We start from the raw sequence: 18,129 nt of genomic DNA on the forward strand, positions 1-18,129 counted from the left end.
CAAATCATCCACCTGCCTTGGCCTCCCAAAGTGCTGGAATTACAGGCGTGAGCCAGTGCGCCCAGCTGGGTTTTACCTTTTTTGTTTGTTTGTGGAGACAGAGTCTTGCTCTGTCGCCCAGGCTGGAGTACAGTGGTGTGATCTTGGTCCGTTGCAGTCTCCGCCTCCTGGGTTCAAGCAATTCTCCTGCCTCAGCCTCCCGAGTAGCTGGAATTACAGGCATGCGCCACCACACCCAGCTAATTTTTTGTATTTTTAGTAGAGATGGGGTTTCACCATGTTGGCCAGGATGGGGTTTTACCTTTTTTGAAGTGTATTTTCCATGTAGCCACCTCTCTTGGACTGTCCATGAGGAACACGATGCTGTCCTTGGTGTCTCAGCAGGGCCACTGTGACGCTCTCCTCTTGCAAAGATTTCTGTCCGTGATGTCTCAACCATTGGCCTGTTTGGGGTTTTTTCTCCTGCGTTTTAGGGAGAATTGGGGCTTATCCACCCTCACCTTCTCTCCCCCATTGAATTGGTGCATCCTGTTTTGTTAGCACCTGGATTGCCCATGTTCAAGGTTCCTTAAGCATCACAGTTTGAGGAAAGAAATGCAGATTATTTAAAATATGTGGGGTGAATGTGCAGGGTGATGATGGACAATGCATGTGTTTAATTCAGGGACTGTTGTGTCAGCTGTTTTTGAACTTTAGGAATTCCTTTTTTTTGTTATTTGAGACGGAGTCTCGCTCTGTCGCCGACTGGAGTGCAGTGACGCGATCTCGGTTCACTGCAAGCTCCGCCTCCTGGGTTCACGCCGTTCTCCTGCCTCAGCTCCCGAGTAGCTGGGACTACAGGCTCCTGCCACAACGCCCCGCTATTTTTTTTTTTTTTTTTTTTTTTTTTTGTATTTTTAGTAGAGGCGGGGTTTCACTGTATTAGCCAGGGTGGTCTTGATCTCCTGACCTCGTGATCTGCCCGCCTCAGCCTCCCAAAGTGCTGGAATTACAGGCGTGAGCCACCGCGCCCGGCCAGGAATTCTTATAGTTGACTGGCATTTACAGTTTATTAAGGGACTTACTTTTTAGTGTATAATTCTCAAAACATCTAAAAAATTAGTGATTTTTGTTATCCAAGTTACTTTGACATCAGCCATTTGCTGTCCCACCCACATAATTTCCCATTATGTTACCTTATTATTGGCTTAGTTAATATGCTTACTAAAGACCTGTATGTGACTTTTCCCATTAAAAGTAAGTTAAGTCTCATGCCTGTAATCCCAGCACTTTGGGGGACTGAGGTGGGAGGATCCCTTGACTTTGAGACCAGCCTGGGAGAAAAAGTGAGATCTCAAAAACAAAACTAGCCAGACATGGTGGTGCATGCCTGTAGTACCAGCTACTTGGCAGGCTGAGGCGGGCTGATGACTTGAGCCCAGGACTTGATGCTGCAGTGAGGCGAGATTGCATCACTGTGCTCCAGTCTGCGGGACAGAGTGAGACCTGTCTGTAAAAAAAAAAAAAAAAAAAATTAATTAATTAAAAATAAATAAATAAAAGTAAGTCCAAATGGAGATGGTTGGTGGTGTTGGTTGGATGACGTTGTGAATGTATTTAGCACCGTTAATCTATACACTTAAAAATGGTTCAGATGGTAAATTTTATGTTGTGTGTATTTTACCATAATTAAAAAATAGATTTGGTAGGGCGCTATGGCTCACGCCTGTGATCCCAGCACTTTGGGAAGCTGAGGTGGGCAGATCACCTCAGGTCAGGAGTTGGAGACTAGCCTGGCCAACATGGTGAAACCCCCTGTCTACCAAAAATACGAAAATTAGCTGGGCGGAGTGGCAGGCACCTGTAATCCCAGCTACTCTGGAGGCTGAGGCAGGAAAATTGCTTGAACCCAGGAGGCGGAGGTTGCAGTGAGCTGAGATTGCGCCACTGTACTCCAGCCTGGGTGACAGAATGAGACTCTGTCTCAAAAAAAAAAAAAAAAAAAAAAGGGTTTAAAACAAAGTAAGTATATTCAAGGCCGGGTGTAGTGGCTCACACTTGGAATTCTTGCACTTTGGGGTGCTGAGGTGGAGGATTGCTTGAAGCCAGGAGTTCAAGACCAGCCTGGTCAACAGAGAACAGAGTGAGACCACGTCTCAAATAAAAAAAAAAAAAAAAAAAAAGATTAACTTTCATTCTGGGATCGTAAGTAGAGACATTGTTTCCCAGACCTGGTACAGATGGAACCTGCCCATATGTCTTCAATGGACATCTTAAGACTTATGTTTTGGACGTATGAGACCTTTGGAATAAAGGAGCTGAGTTGGGAGTGCAGAATCCTCTTCTTCTCCATTTCCCTGTGGCAGGAGATTTTGCTCCCAGCCCCACAGACTGGTGTGAGATCCTTGATTCTGCAAGGTGAGCTGTGCTGTTCAGCCCACAGGTCCTCAGGAGCGTCTGCATTCAGTGCCACGCGGAATAGTAAGAAGAAACACATACCACCTCTGTTTCTGTGAAGCTTACTTTTTGTTGTTGTTGAGAGGCGGTCTTGCTCTGCCGCCCAGGCTGGAGTGCAGTGGTGCAGTCATGGCACTCATTGCAACTTCTACCTCCTGGGCTCAAGAGATCCTCCCTGCTCAGCCTCTTGCGTAGCTGGGACCACAGATGTGTGCCACCATGCCCAGCTAGTTTTTAAATTTTTTGTAGAGACAGAGTTTCGCCATGTTGCCTAGGCTGGTCTTGAACGCCTGGACTCCAGTGATCCACCTGCGTTGGCCTCCCAAAGTTCTGGGATTACAGACATGCGCCACCGAGCCTGGTCTTGCTTACTTTTTCTTTTTCTTTTTCTTTTTTTTAATTCCCCTTAGCCTATCTAGGGGGAGGCGGGTCAGTGTTATTCAGGTGTACATACAACAAAATCACCTGTTTTAAGTGCACACAGCCGGGCGCGGTGGCTCAAGCCTGTAATCCCAGCACTTTGGGAGGCCGAGACGGGCGGATCACGAGGTCAGGAGATCAAGACCATCCTGGCTAACACGGTGAAACCCCGTCTCTACTAAAAATACAAAAACTAGCCGGGCGAGGTGGCGGGCGCCTGTAGTCCCAGCTCCTCGGGAGCCTGAGGCAGGAGAATGGCGTAAACCCGGGAGGCGGAGCTTGCAGTGAGCTGAGATCTGGCCACTGCACTCCAGACCGGGCGACAGAGCGAGACTCCGCCTCAAAAAAAAAAAAAAAAAAAAAAAAAAAAAGTGCACACTGGGAGGAGTCCTTGCCAAATGTACAGGGCTGGTTAACCACCACCACGTGGGACATTTGGGAAGCCGATGTTTGAATGTTTTCACACTTATGGATGCATTCATTTACTATGTTTATTATTCTGTGTGATATGCTTTGTGTGTGTTATTTCACTTAAACCCAGTGGGCGTAAAGATTATGGTCCCTATTTTGTAGATAAGTTTAGAGGGGTTAGGGGGCTTGTCAAGGTAACGCAGCTTTTAACCATGATGGGATAATGCTTCTTGAATGAGGCTTAATAGTGAGATGGCTGAGGAAGGAAAAAAGTAGGAAGGAGAGAAAGAGAGAAGGAGGGAAGGAGGAAAGTAGGGAGAAAGGAAGGAAAGGAGAGGGAAGGAAGAGAGAAAGGTGGAAGGAAAGAAGAGGCAGGAAAGAAGGCAGAAAGGAAGGATGGAAAGAAGGAATGAAAGAAAAGAAGGAAGGAAAGAGATGAAAGCAGGAGGGAAGGGCTGAAGAAATAGGTCTCCTGTTCAGGTGGGTTTATTCCCAAGAAGGACCCAAGATGGAAAGTGTGTATGTAAGAACTGTTTGAGGCCAGGTGTTGTGGCTCATGCCTGTCATCCCAGCACTTTGAGAGGCTGAGGCAGGCGAATCACTTGAGGTCAGGAGTTCGAGACCAGCCTGGCCAACATGGTTAAACCCCATCTCTACTAACAATACAAAATTAGCTGGCTATGGTGGCGCATGCTTGTAACCCCAGCTACTTGGGAGGCTGAGGACGGAGGATCGCTTGAATCCAGGAGGTGGAGGTTGCAGCGAGCTGTGATCGTGCCACTACACTCCAGTCTGGGCCACAGAGCAGGACACCATCTCACAAAGTAGAAATAAATAAAAAATAAATAAAAACAGAGATGAGGACACAGACACACACAGAGGATGACCCTGTGAGGACACAGGGAGAAGATGGCATCGACAAGCCCAGGAGAGGGGCCTCAGGAGGAACCAGCCCTGCCCACACCTGGGTCTCCGACTTCCAGCCTCCGGGCCCGTGGGAGAAGAAAGTTCTCTTTAAGTTCCCCAGTCTGTGTTATGTTATTACAGTAGTTCGAGCAAAGTACTTTATTTACATAGAAGTCTGCCAGAATTATGAGCCCTGAACCCTTTCTCAGGATGAACCAAGTTCAGAGTGGAATTAATAGGTACTTTTTTTCATTTACTTTTAGCCACTGGATTTTTTTTTCAGCAGAAAGTAGCGAATACTGCAGAAGCTGAATGAGATGACAGCTTAAGTGAGATCTTTATGCACCTCAGAATATTTGTACTGATTAAAAGAAATAACCAACACTTGATAGAGGGAAAGATTGAGACCCAGAAAGTAATCTCTTCCTGTGGCCACTCCTACCAAATTCTTGCTTAACTACCTTGTTGTTTTTTGTTTTTGCTTTTTTGAGACGGAGTCTCGCTCTATTGCCCAGGCTGGAGTGCAGTGGCGCAATCTTGGCTCACTGCAACCTCCACCTCCCGGGTTCAAGCGATTCTCTTGTCTCAGCCTCCTGAGTAGCTGGGACTACAGGTGCATGCCACTGCACCTGGCTGATTTTTGTATTTTTAGTAGAAATGGGTTTTACCATGTTGGTCAGGCTGATCTTGAACTCCTGACCTTGTGATCCACCCTCCTCGGCCTCCCAAAGTGCTGGGATTACAGACGTGAGCCACCGTGCCCGGCCAACTACCTTATTTTTATTGGATGAAGATGTGGTTCTTACCTCAGTAAAGATTATGAAGGGATTTATATACAAATGACTAAAATATCAGTCGTTAGTTTCCTGTTTGTTTTTGTTGTTGTTTTTTTGTTTTGAGACAGGGACTTGCTGTGTTGCCCAGGCTGGAGTGCAGTGATACGATCATAGCTCACTGCAGCCTCGGCCTCCCAGGCTCAGGCAGTCCTCCCACCTCAGCCTCCCAAGTAGCTGGGACTACGGCTGTGCACCACCACACCTGGGTAATTTTTTATGTTTATTTTTATAGCTGGCATCTCGCTGTGTTGCCCAGGTGGGTCTTGAACTCCTGGCCTCAAGTGATCCCACCATCTTGGCCTCCCAAAGTGCTGGAATTACAAACGTGAGCCGCCCCGCCCAGCCTAGTTTACAATTTGAACTTGGTTTTTCATCTCGGCTCCTTTGAAGACTTCTGTCTTCTCCCATCTTTGGGGCGGCTCTGCATTGTGGACATTCCTCAGTGCTCGGCCTGGGAAGGCTCAGACATGTCTAGGCTGCCTTTGTAGGAACAGGGATTAGTAGCTCCTTAGCCCCTGTCTTTCCTGGGTTGTTGCTGTTTGCTGAGGTCTGCACAGTTCAGACCAGCCTGGAAGCCTCTCTCAGGTTCTCAGAGACAGTGGAATTATACCTTTGACTCCGAGCTCGCAGCATTGCTAGGGAATGTACTTGGCTGAATTTGGCACTGCTTGGTTGAATTTGTACCCCCTTGGCGTATTTGCGTTGGTAACAGATACCACAGACTGGGTGCCTTGAAATAACAGAAGTTAATTGTCTCACAGTCCTGGAGACCACAAATCTAAAGTCCAGATGTGGCAGGGCTGCGCTCCCTCTGGAGGCTCTAGGGGAGGCTCCTTCCTGCCCCTCCCAGCTCCTGGGGGCGCCAGGCGTCTGTAGGCTTGTGGCTGTGATGTGGTCTCTACCTCCGTCTCCACATGGCCTTCTCCTCTGTGTTTGTGTCTTCTTTTCTGTCTCTTACAGGAACACCTGTCATGTGTTTAGGGTCCACTCCAGTCTTAGATGACCTCACCTACCTTGAGATCCTTGACTTAATTACATCTGCAAAGATGTTTTTTCCAAATGAGGTCTCATTTACAGGTTCTGTGGGTTAGGACATGGACATATCTTTCTGGGAGACCATAGTTCAGTCCACTACAGTTGTATCCAGTTCTTTCTGGAGGCTCCAGGGGAGGCTCCTTCCTGCCTCTCCCAGCTCCTGGGGGCTCCAGGTGTCCCTGGGCTTGTGGCCGCATCACTGTACTCTCTGCCTCTTTCTCCACGTGGCCTTCCCTCTGCGTCTGTGTCTCCTTATTAGCTCACCACTCATATTGGACTGCCTTTAGGATGACCTCACCTTAATGTATATATTTTTTCATTTCACTTTTTAAAAAAGTGGAGATGAGGTCTTGCTGTTGCCCAGGCTGGTCTCAAACTCCTGTGCTGGGATTACAGGTGTGAGCCACTGTGCCCAGCCTTTGTGTATATATTAATTACATCTGCAAAGACCCTATTTCCAAATAAGGTCCCATTCACAGGTACCAAGGATTAGGACGTCAATGTATCTTTTCCGGGGCACCCAATTGAACCTACACAAATGGGGAGAGGGGAGATTGGCTGTATTTAGGTGACGCATGAAGGGCTGAGCTAGCTGTGGGATGTTGCTCTTGCAGCACAGAAGAAGAACTGGGCTCAGATGGTGTCAGCTGTTAGTGTCTGAGATCGTCCGTGAATCTACTGCTGGGAATGTGCTGTAGCGAGATACAGTCCTTCTTCTCTGTACCCTCCTGACCCCATCCCATCTACCCACGGACCCCAAGGGAAAGTGCTCAGGGTTGGTTGGTTTCTTTTCCCTTTTGTGACCGCGTGAAATTCCATGTCACAGTCCCTGTGTTTATTCTATACTGATCTCCTGAGGTGTTTTGAGTTCTAGCAAAATTTAAAAATAAAACCAAAAGAAACTTAAATCCATGTTTCTCCTCTTTTTGGGCACTTCTTTAGTATGAATGGGCTTCGTGACGATAAACACGGTGGCCTGCTGTCTTCCCTTCTGTCTGTGCTGGCCATCTCTTTCCTTCCCTCTGAAGTCATAGGCAAGAGGGATTTCGGGTTTGCTGGACTTAAGGAAGAGAGGAAAAGGCCATCTCTTTTCACAGTGAGAAATGTGTTTTCTGCTCTTTCTCATACCTCACTTTGTACATTTAAAAAATTATTTATTTCTCTTTAGATTTTTGAACCAAGAGAGAGATAATTTATTATTATTTTTATATTTTTTTGAGACAAAATGTCCCTCTGTTGCCCAGGCTGCAGTGCAATGGTGCGATCTCAGCTCTCTGCAACCTCCTGCTCCCTGGTTCAAGACATTCTCGTGCCTTTGGAATAGCTGGGATTGCAGGTACCCGCCACCACGCTTGGCTAATTTTTTTGTATTTTTAGTAGAGACTGGGGTCTCACTGTTTTGCCCAGGCTGATCTCAAGCTCCTGGGCTCAAGCAATCCTCCCATGTGGGCCTCCCAAAGCACTGGGATTATAGGCGTGAGCTACTGTGCCTGGCCTGTTTATTTTCTAAATAGAGACAGGGTCTCGCTATGTTGCCCTGACTGGTCTCAACCTCCTGGACTCAAGCAATACTCCTGCCTCGGCCTCTTGAGCGACTGGGACTCCAGGTACACACTACCATGCCTGGCTAATTTTTGTATTTTTTTGTAGAGATAGGGATCTCACCATGTTGCCCAGGTTAGTCTGGAATTCCTGGGCTCAACAGTCCTCTGACCTCAGCCTCCCAGTGTGCTGGGATTACAGGTGTGCACCACTGTGCCTGGCCTTATTTATTTATTATTTATTTATTTATTTTTGGAGACAGGGTTTCACTCTGTTGCCCAGACTGCAGTGCAGTGGCAACCATAGCTCACTGCAGCCTCTACCTACCGGGCTCAAGCGATCCTCCCACTTCAGCCTCCCCAGTAGCTGGGACTACAGGAGTGCACCATGACTCCTGGCTGATTTCTTTTAATGGAAGTGAGATCTCTATGTTTTTGTAGACAAGGGGCTCTTGCTGTGTTGCCCAAGCTGGTCAAGACCTCCTGGCCTCAAGATATCCTCTTGCCTCGGCCTCCCAAAGTGTTGGGATTACAGTTGTGAGCTGCGGTGCCCGGCTATAGATTCCCCCTGCTCCCCCAGCCCCCAGTTGTGAGTCTTCCCTAACAAGGGAATCTTTCAGCATTTTCCATGGTCATGGTGATTCACCTAATATTTTAGTTCTGCTGAGTTGTGTAAACATTCGGGATAAAGGCTCTCACTTTTTGGTGACCGTCATGTGGATGTGTATGTTTGCAGTTACACATGCCTGTATTTGGATGGAGCTCAGAAGATGCCCACAGCATTTTTCTGGGAAAGTTGAAGTTTATGATGTTCACTCGTTATTGGGAGTGTGGAGGTTGTCTCTCTCCTTCTTCCCATCCCTCCAGACAAAAAGCTGGGGTGTGGCCAGGTGCGGTGGCTCATGCCTGTACTCCTAGCACTTTAGGAGGCCAAGGCAGGTGGATCACTTGAGGTCAGGAGTTCGAGACCAGCCTGGCCAACATGGTGAAACCCTGTCACTACTAAAAATACAAAAATTAGCCAGGCGTGGTGGCGGGTGCCTGTAATCCCAGCTACTTTGGAGGCTGAGGCAGGAGAATCGCTTGAACCCAGGAGGCAGAGGTTGCGGTGAACCGAGATTGCACCACTGCACTCCAGCCTGGGCGACAGAGTGAGACTCTGTAACAACAGCAACAACAACAACAACAACAACAGGCCAGGATGTGTTTGTGTGTGAGTTGGACCCAAGGGCTTGGAAAGGATGGATGGGGTAGGGGAGGAGGGTTAGATGGATGAGGGAATGCAGAGAGAGTGGTCACACTGTCACACTGTCACACTGTCAGAGGCTTTCACAAAGCAGGAGGTTCTCCAGTGGGAGAGAGGAGACCCGAGTCCACCCCTCATTAATGTTTACAGATCAGAATTGCACACACAGAATGGCCCATAAATCTGATCCACCTTCCTCGTCTGGCACTTGGCTGGAGAAACAACTCTTTGAATGTTGGAGGAAAAGCCCACTGCATTGCACCTACTATAAAAAGGCTGTGCCCACCTTAAAAGTAGCCACACCTTCCCGAGATTGTCATGGTCCTTCTAAGTCTCTGAAATGTATAGATCAGGTACATTTGGGAATTTGGGGATTTTTCTAAATTTGGGATGAGAATGGGTGCATGTCCTTTTAAATTATACAACACCCTCAGCAGAGTCTGGGCTGGATGTTGTTATCAAGACGAGAATATTTCTGTAGTGAAATAGTTAGATATTCACCCCAAGGACGATTCAGCCTGAATAGTCTAATGTTAGGCGAGGTCCAGTTTTGTGGCCAGGTGTGTTGATGAAGACACTTTGAGTATTCAGAGCCTTTAGCTTTAGCCACTGTGGCTAAGGGATTGTAGAACCCATACTTAAGCTTTCCCCTTAAAGTTTTGACTTTAATCTCCACATTGCAGCCATGCAAAAGAACAGAGTCGTGTCCTTTGCAGCAACGTGGATGCAGCTGGAGGCTACTATCCTAAACAAATTCATGCAAAAAATCGACAGCCAGATAGTGCATGTTCTCACTTATAAGTGGGATCTAAACATCAAGTACTTCATGGACACAAAGATGGGAACAATAAACACTGGGGATTCCAAAAAGAGGAAGGGAGGGAGTGGGGAAAAGACTGAAAAACTTCCTATTGGAAACTGTTGACTACTTGGGTGACGAGATCATTAGAAGCCGAAACCTCAGCATCATGCAATATACCCACGTAACGAACGTGCACATGGACCCCCTGAATCTAAAATTAAAAGAAAAGACATAAACTCCACATCAGATTTCCCTCATGTGTAACACTACTACTTAGCTTGGAGAGAGATGGAGGGGATCTCTAGGGTGGGGAATGGACCACTTACCTTCAAGATTTCTCTTATCAGGAAGGAAAGATCTGACCTACCTAGAAACACTTGAAAAGACTCTTTTATTATGTCTTATTGGGCAAAGCTGGGTCAGGTGGCCAGCCTTAGCTGCAGAGTAGGCTAAAAATAGACATTTTCTACTCAAGTGGGATAATGGTAACTGGGGAATGTGTACTGGAGAGCCTCCGAACACCAAGCAGGGAAAATCTACCAGCACCATTAAATGTTGCCTTTGTCTTCTGTGCACTTAAGCTGATAAACCTTAAACATTACAGCATGCCACTTCTGTCTGCTTTGAATAAGGTTGTTTACCGACATACTTCTGCAGTCTGATTGTGGTGTTGACGGGACTGACCACATCTCCCAGGGTAGCACAAAGATCCGCTGAAGTGCATAAGTAAAACATGTTTTGAGTTTTGTATGTTTATAACTCACACAGCTCAGAGAAAGGTTTAAAGAAGTCACAGAAGTGTGAAAAAATCTGTTGAGTCATAGCTGTTGTTCTTAAAGTAAGCATGGAGAATTCTCTCTGTTGAGGGTCAAATACAAGTGCTAAGAAGACAGAATGTTATGCAATAAACACAGCCAAGTAATGAATGGGTTCCTTGGAGTGGGTGATAGAGAAAGGTAAATAAGGAGGAAGGAACCAGACAGAGGAAGAAAAGTCAGGGACCATATTCATTGCATTATTAGAATTTTAGGGTGTGGCAAGAATTTAATGTTTCCCAGTAATCTGTATGTTCTGTTGGAAAGAAGAGCAACAGGAGACTGAAAGGTTACTCTGTTGCCCATTTCATAGGTCTAGTCCCAGGCGTAGCTTGGGTTGGATGCCAGTGTTCCTGATTCTTAATTGTGTTTTATTCAGTGGAAACATCAGTGGCCATAGTCAAACACCTAAACTGGATCAGTTCACAGTCCTCAAAGCCCTTCTCCCACTTCCTGTCTTTGACCTCATTCCACCTAATTTTGTCTACACGATGTCGTACTGTAATAAAACCTATTTTATTTCCAAATTAACTAAGAGAATATACTTTAAAAAGTGTTACTATCTCGTTATTTGTTTACTTCTTTTTAAAAAGAAGTATTTAACACCTGTCAGCTATTGACATTGTTTACTTCTTACACTTTTTCTTTATCTTGTAGTTCACTTTCTATTTCTGCCATAATAAAATATTCATTATCGGAAACTTCACTTAAAACCAAAGGTTACTTCTTCTCCTCCCTTCCCGGTCTGCCCTAAGCTAGTAAATTCATCATTCGTTAGCTTACGTATTTTACAACATGGGGATTTTAGTTTATAGCAAATACTCTTAAGTAAAATTGGTAGCTTAAGTACAACTTTTTCTTTTCATGTTACCATGTGCAATCAATGGCATTCCGGACCCTTGGAAGGAAATCCATTGTATGGTTGTGGTCTTTTTTTTTTCCTTCTCAAACCAGTCAAAAATACCCAGTCACAATTTTAAAAATTATCCGCCCTTGGTGGTGCATGCCTGTAGTCCCAACTATTTGGGCAGAGGTGGGAGGATCACTTGAGCCTGGCAGGTCAACACTGCAGTGAGCTATGACTGTGCCACTGCACTCCAGCCTGGGCGACAGAGAGAGACCCGTCTCCAAAAACAAAACAAAACAAAACAATGTAACGTTATCTACCCTCTAAGCAAATTTTCATATATAATTTCACTATTGCATATGTGAGATTTTTATATATAAAATTTCATATATCAGTTCAGTATTGTTAACTATATGAACTGGGTATATGGTAAATCTCCATGGTTTATTTATCTTGTTCAACTAAAACTTTGTATCCTTTGACCAATATATTTCCCCTTCCCCCTCAAGCCCTGTCCTCTGATAACTACCTCTCTACTCTCTGCTTCTATGAGTTTGACTATTTTAGATTCTGCATTAGTCCATTCTCACACTGCTAATAAAGACATACCTGAGACTGGTTAATTTATAAAGGAAAGAGGTTTAATGGACTCACAGTTCCACATGGCTGCAGAGGTCCCACAGTCATGGTGGAAGGTAAAAGGAGGAGCAGAGTCACATCTTACATGGCAGCAGGCAAGAAGAGAGCGCGAGCAGAGTAACTCCCATTTATTAAAACATCTGATCTCGTGAGACTTATTCACTATGCGAAAAACCCACCCCCATGATTCAGTTACTTCCCACCTGGTCTCTCCCATGACTCGTGGGGATGATGGGAGCCACAATTCAAGATCAGACTTGGGTGGGGACACAGCCAAACCATGTCAGATTCCTTGTATAAGTGAGATCATGTGATATTTAATATTTGTTTTTCTGTGCCTAGCTTATTTCACTGAACATAAAGGCCTCCAATTCCATCCATGTTGCCGCAAATGACAGTTTCCTTCTTTTTTTAGGGCTGAATGGTATTCCATCATGTATATGTACCATGTTTTCTATATCCATCTGCCCTTAGACGGACACTGAGGTGGTTTCCACGTCTTGGCTGTTGTGAATAGTGCTGCCATAAACATGGGAGTGCAGGTGTCTGGAAGATCCTGGTTCTCTTGAGTTTTGCAGTCTAGCATAAAGCAGGCACAGGGGTATTAGCAAATGAATGGATAGGTAAATGGATCAATATTGATTAGTGAGCTTTGCTCGTCAACAGATGCTGGTTCCTCAGAAGGATACACTTCCAAACCGTCCTTTCTCTGAATGTCAGTTTCTGAGAAGCCGGCACTGCTGTCTGGGGTGAATGTGATCACATAATATGGGAGGGCAGTTTTGTTTTAGTTGCTCATCTCTGTCTGAAGCTGTGGATGGGTAGTTTAAAAATATTGCTGAGGAGTGACATGCATGTCAGTAAGGGGCTGCTAACGCTGGGATCAAGGTAGATCAAAGGCAATTTAGGGATACTCTAGAAATCCTACATCAGTTGCAGTGGCTCATGCCTGTAGTCCCAGCACTTTGGGAGGCCTAAGCAGGAGGATCGCTTGAACCCAGGAGTTCAAGGCTAGCCTGAGCAACGTAGTGTGATCCCCTTCTACAAAAAGTACAAAAATTAACCGGGTAGGCTGAGGCGGGAAGATTGCTTGAGCCCAGGAGGTGGAGGCTGCAGTGAGCTGTGATGGCGCCACTGCACTCCAGCTTGGGCGACAGAGTAAACTCATTTGTTCCCAACCCAAGAACATTTATGCTACGTGAAGAATATTTCAATATGCGCGTGAACACATGCACACCTTGTAGGATCAGTGTGTTACAGGAAGGAGAGGAGGATGAAGAGGAAGAAGAGGAGAAGGAGGAGGAGATAAAAGGAGGAGGAACAAGCAAAGCTTGTTTAGAGATTCTGATTTTCTTTTATATCTCATTGACTATTAGATTTCTTCATTTAGATGCACCCCAGTGAGAGGAGGAGGGAGAGGAGGAGGAGATGGAGGAGGAGGAAGAAGTAGAAAAGAAAAGGAAATAGAGGAGGAGGAGGAGGTGAAAGAGAAGGAGGAAAAGATTGAGGAAGAGAAAACAGAGAAGGAAGAGGTAGAGGAGGGGAAGGAGGAGGAGAGAGTGTTTGGATTGAAACTGTCCCAGCAGAATACAGTGGAGCTGTTGGTTTTCTTTGCTATTTGTAGTGGTTGCCGTTGTTGTTGTTGCTTTCTGTTTGTGGGCACCTACAGCACTTCATCCCAATCCGCGGCAGATTGTAGAACACGGACTCTGTGCTTTGAGCAAGCCTTCGTGTGCGTTAAGGAAACAGCCGTGTTGAGGAGGGCTGTGTGTTTTACACCCTGTCTGGATTTCTGATAAAACCAGAGAGCCTGAAGAGAAAAAGGCATGTTGTACAAATCCATTTACTGTTACTCTAATGCTTCTCCATGTGGGTGTGTGGGGCGTGCAGGTGTGCTATCTGCAAAGACTGATCTGCAGATATTATGGCCAGTTTGTCCCCAAATTGAAGAACCATTCAGAGGCAGATGGCTCTCTCTGTCTCCCTCTCTCTCCCTCTTTCTCTCTCTGCAATTTCTGTATTCAGTGGAAAATTCCAGGTGAGCGCCTCTCACTAAATGCCATCAGCCCACGTGCGCCGTGACACTCAGTCTCTGAAAGTTTCGCTTGGGGTCTGTGTTTGCTGTCCTGGTGCAGCCCCCTGCTGATTGCGTGGCTGCGGTGGTTTCTTCCTTTGTCAGGAGACTAAATGGCCTCCGTCGATTTCTTCTCTCTCTAGGCACTGGGACGTTCGGGCGGGTGCACCTGGTGAAGGAGAAGACAGCCAAGCATTTCTTCGCTCTCAAGGTGATGAGCATTCCCGATGTCATCCGCCTGAAGCAGGAGCAGCACGTGCACAATGAGAAGTCTGTCCTGAAGGAAGTCAGTCACCCGTTCCTCATCAGGCTGTGAGTCCCCTCCTGAGGCCTCTCCCCACACGCCCTCCCTAGGCCCCTGTGTGTCTCTTCTTGTAAGAAGCAGGGTGGGCCGAGACCGTGGCCTGCGTGCAAAGCCTCAGGCCACAGCAGTCTCCACTTGTCAGGTCTTATCAGCCTCTGATCTCAGAGCTGGAAAACCTCCAGGGCTCCTGACCTCCATGGCTGACCAGGTCCAAAAAGAAATGCTCTGTGTTCAGAAGTCCATGCCCAAGGCCCCTTGCTCCTCTCCTGGGTGAGCCAAGTATCTCTGCCTGGAAAAGGATGCAAAAATCTTTGTCTCCTCACCTCCTTGGGTTCTGCATCTATAGCTCTCTGGAGAACTGGTTAAGTTCATTTTTAAGGGACCACAGTCTCTTGGACGGGGCTGGGCTTCAGGTTTCGTGGGTTTCTGGTTGACTGTGGATGAGAGATATCCCATTTAGATGCAGCCCACACCCTTCCAGCTGATGGTACATAACAGTCTTAAGTCCTAGGGTTAGGTGTGTTAGTCCATTCGGGCTGCTCTAACAAAGGATCTTAGACTCGGTAATTTACAAATGACAGACATTTGCCTCATGGTTCTGGAGGCTGGAAAGTCCAAGATCAAGACATGGCAGATTCAGTGTCTGGTGAGGACCTGCTCCCTGGTTCATAGATGGCGCCTTTTCACTGTGTCCTCATATGGTGGAAGGGGCGAGGGATCTCTCTCGGGTCCCTTTTATAAGGCACTCATCCCAATCATGAGACTCCACCCTCATGACCTCCCAAAGGACACACCACCTAACACCATCACCGTGGGGGTGAGGATCCAACATAGGGATTTGGGAGGACACAAGATATTCAGACCATTCCAGCAGGGTAATCCGTTTCCACCCAGGTGCCTTAGACGAGGACGTCCTGTGTGTCTCTCCTTTCCCTCCATGGGTGCCTTCCATCCAATTCCCACGTCTTCCCTCCGCCATCTTACTACCACTCCTCTCCTGTCCACCTATCCATCTTCTGCTTTATCTGGGTCCCGTCTCTCTGCCCTGATTTTCTGTACTGGCCTCCCTCCTACCTGGTCTTTCTCTCCCAGCCTTGTTCCCCTTGAAGACATTCCTCACTTTATAGCCTCACTGGTCCTCCCAGTACCTCTGCAATGACCTGCCTCTCTCTGGTCATTCTCAGGGAACTCCTGAAGTATCCCGTATACAGCCCCAGCAATGCGGCATCCTCCTACCAGTATCCTCATGGACTGGCCTCCTGCCAGCACCTCCCTGCAGGGGAAGGTAGAAGGTGCTGTTCACCCACTCACTCTGGTGCTTCTCCCAGGCCACCCTTCATTGACCGGCCTCCTTCTTTGCTCTCGTCATTGTCCTTCACTTCCCCCATCTAAGAAACACCTACTTGTTTTCCCTCATTCACCTGCTGTCCCCGGGACACAGGGTGCCTCCCATCATATTATTGGAGCACCTCGTATGTACCGGAACAAGTGCACCTGCCTTCTCCTCTAGACCCAATGCTGCCTGAGCTTCGAACAAAATCATATGCAGAGGATGGGCATGGTGGCTCATACCCGTAATCCCAGCACTTTGGGAGGCCGAGGCAGGTGGATCACTTGAGGTCAGGAGTTCAGACTAGCCTGGCCAACACGGCGAAAACCCATCTCTGCTAAAAATACAAAAATTAGCTGGGTGTGGTGGTGCACACCTGTATTCCCAGCTATTCAGGAGGCAGAAGCAGGAGAATCGCTTGAACCCGGGAGGCTGAGGTTGCAGTGAGCCGAGATCATGCCACTGCACCCCAGCCTAGGTGACAAGAGTAAGACTCTGTTTCACAAAAACAAAGGAGTTCTTTTGAAGGCTGGGCTTGCAGGTGGGGCCCTTCCCTTTCTCGTTTGCTTCGTTGCATTTTTCTGTGGCTTGCAGGTGTCCTAAGCATGATACTGTGGGGTGTGCCTGAAATCTTGGGTGAGGGGCTCCAGTTCTGGGGATTCCACCCTGTTGAAGGTCGAATTGTGTCTCCTGAAAAGATATGTTGAAATCCTCACCCCTCGACTCCTGTGAATGAAATTGGAATGCTGTTTGGAAATAGGGTCTTTGCAGATGTAATTAAGATGCAAGTGGCCAGGCACAGTGGCTCATGCCTGTAACTGTAGCACTTTGGGAGGCTGAGGTGGAAGGATCACTTGAGCCCAGGAGTTTGAGACCAGCCTGGGCAACATAGCAAGACTCAGTTTCTACAGAAAATTAAACAATTAGTCAGGTGTGGTGGCGCACACCTGTGCTCCCAGCTACTAGCAAGGATGAGGCAAGAGGATTGCTTAAGGCCAAGAGCTCGAGGCTGCATTGAGCTGTGATGCTACCACTGCACTCAAGACCCTGTTTGTAAAAACAAAACAAAAAAAATAAAAATGAAATGCAAGTAGGATGGACTGATTCTGCTGTACGGTGTGCTTTTAACCTTGTATGACTGGTGTCCTTATGAGAAAAGGAAGGAGACGCAGACACAGAGACGGCCGAACACCAAGAGGAGGACACCTTGTGAGGATAGAGTTAGAGGTTGGAGGAATGGTGCATCTCCAAGCCAGGGGACTCCAAGGATTGCCGGCTACTCCCAGAACCTGGGCGAGAGGCCAGGGACAGATTCTCCGTCAGAGCCTGCAGAGGAACCAGCCCCACCAACACCATCATGCTGAACTTTGGATTTGGGGCTCCAAAGTCATGAGAGAATACCTTTCTTTTCTTTCTTCCTTTCCTTTTCCTTTTTTTTTTGAGACAGAGTCTTGCCCTATCACCCAGGCTGGAGTCCAGTGGTGCAATCTCGGCTCACTGCAGCCTCCACCTCCCAAGTTCCAGCGATTCTCCTGCTCAGCCTCCCGAGTAGCTGGGACTACAGGCCCGCACCACAATGCCCAGCTCACTTTTGTATTTTTAGTGGAGACAGGGTTTCATTATTCTTTCTTTCTCTTTTCTGTTCTTTCTTTTCTTTTCTTCCATCCCTCCCTCGCTCCCTCCCTTCTCTCTCTTTCTCTCTCCTCTCCTCTCTTCTCTCTCTCTCTTTCCTTTTCTCTCTCTTTCTTTCCCTCCCTTCTTCCCTTCCTTTCTTCATTTTTCTTTCTTTCTTGACGGGGTCTCACTCCTTCTTGCCCAGGCTGAAATTCAGTGGCACAGTCATGGACCACTGCAGCCTCTGCCGCCTCCCAACTAGCTGAGACTACAGGTATGTGCCCCCATGCCTGACTAACTTTTAAAAGTTTTTGTAGGATGAGGTCTTGCTGTGTTGCCCAGGCTGGTCTCAAACTCTTGGCCTGAATCTATCCTTCTGCCTCAATCTCCCAAAGTGCTGGGATTGCAGGTGTCAGCCACTGTACCTGGACTGAGAATGCATGTCTGTTGTCTGCTGCATCCTCCCACCCCAACCCTCAGTTTGTGGTACTTTGTTAATGATAGCCCTGAGGAACTCACGCACACCCCCTGCGCCTCCTGGAGCAGGAGAGCAGCCTAGGCGATGGGCTCCTGAGTACTCTACAGTTCAGAAATCTAAAATCCCACAGATGAACTGCATGGACATGGGAATGGGTGGGGTGTGCAAGTGAGAGAATTCCCCAGGATGGAATTCTTGAACTCCCACAAGTTAAAAAGTAGGGAGGAGCTTGCAGAACAGAGCTTTAGTTAGATAGTTCTCCTTTCTTCAAGCCAGGATAGCTCACGACTGTTTTCCTTAGCAGATAAGGTGGATTCCTGCAGGGACATGGATTCTGATTTTGATGTTCCTTACTTTCAATTAAGGAACAAAGTCATTTACGTTTCTTAAGTCTC

At 47.1% G+C, this 18,129-nt stretch overlaps 1 protein-coding gene across 4 annotated transcripts in view; it reads left to right on the plus strand.

The window, feature by feature from the left end:
* The window catches only part of PRKX (protein kinase X-linked), a 118,249-nt gene that overhangs the window by 25,204 nt on the left and 74,916 nt on the right, over window positions 1–18,129 (plus strand). For all 4 annotated transcript variants that reach the window (XR_004055926.1, XR_004055927.1, XR_004055928.1 and 1 more), the window contains exon 2: window positions 14,152–14,320. Coding sequence is in view for 1 of the 4 variants with exons in the window: in XM_030926411.1 (XP_030782271.1) it covers window positions 14,152–14,320 (169 nt within the window). In the remaining 3 variants the exon portion in view is untranslated. The remainder of the gene's footprint in view (window positions 1–14,151; window positions 14,321–18,129) is intronic.

Source organism: Rhinopithecus roxellana, unplaced genomic scaffold, assembly GCF_007565055.1.
Source record: "Rhinopithecus roxellana isolate Shanxi Qingling unplaced genomic scaffold, ASM756505v1 contig2858, whole genome shotgun sequence".
Lineage (NCBI taxonomy): Eukaryota > Metazoa > Chordata > Mammalia > Primates > Cercopithecidae > Rhinopithecus > Rhinopithecus roxellana.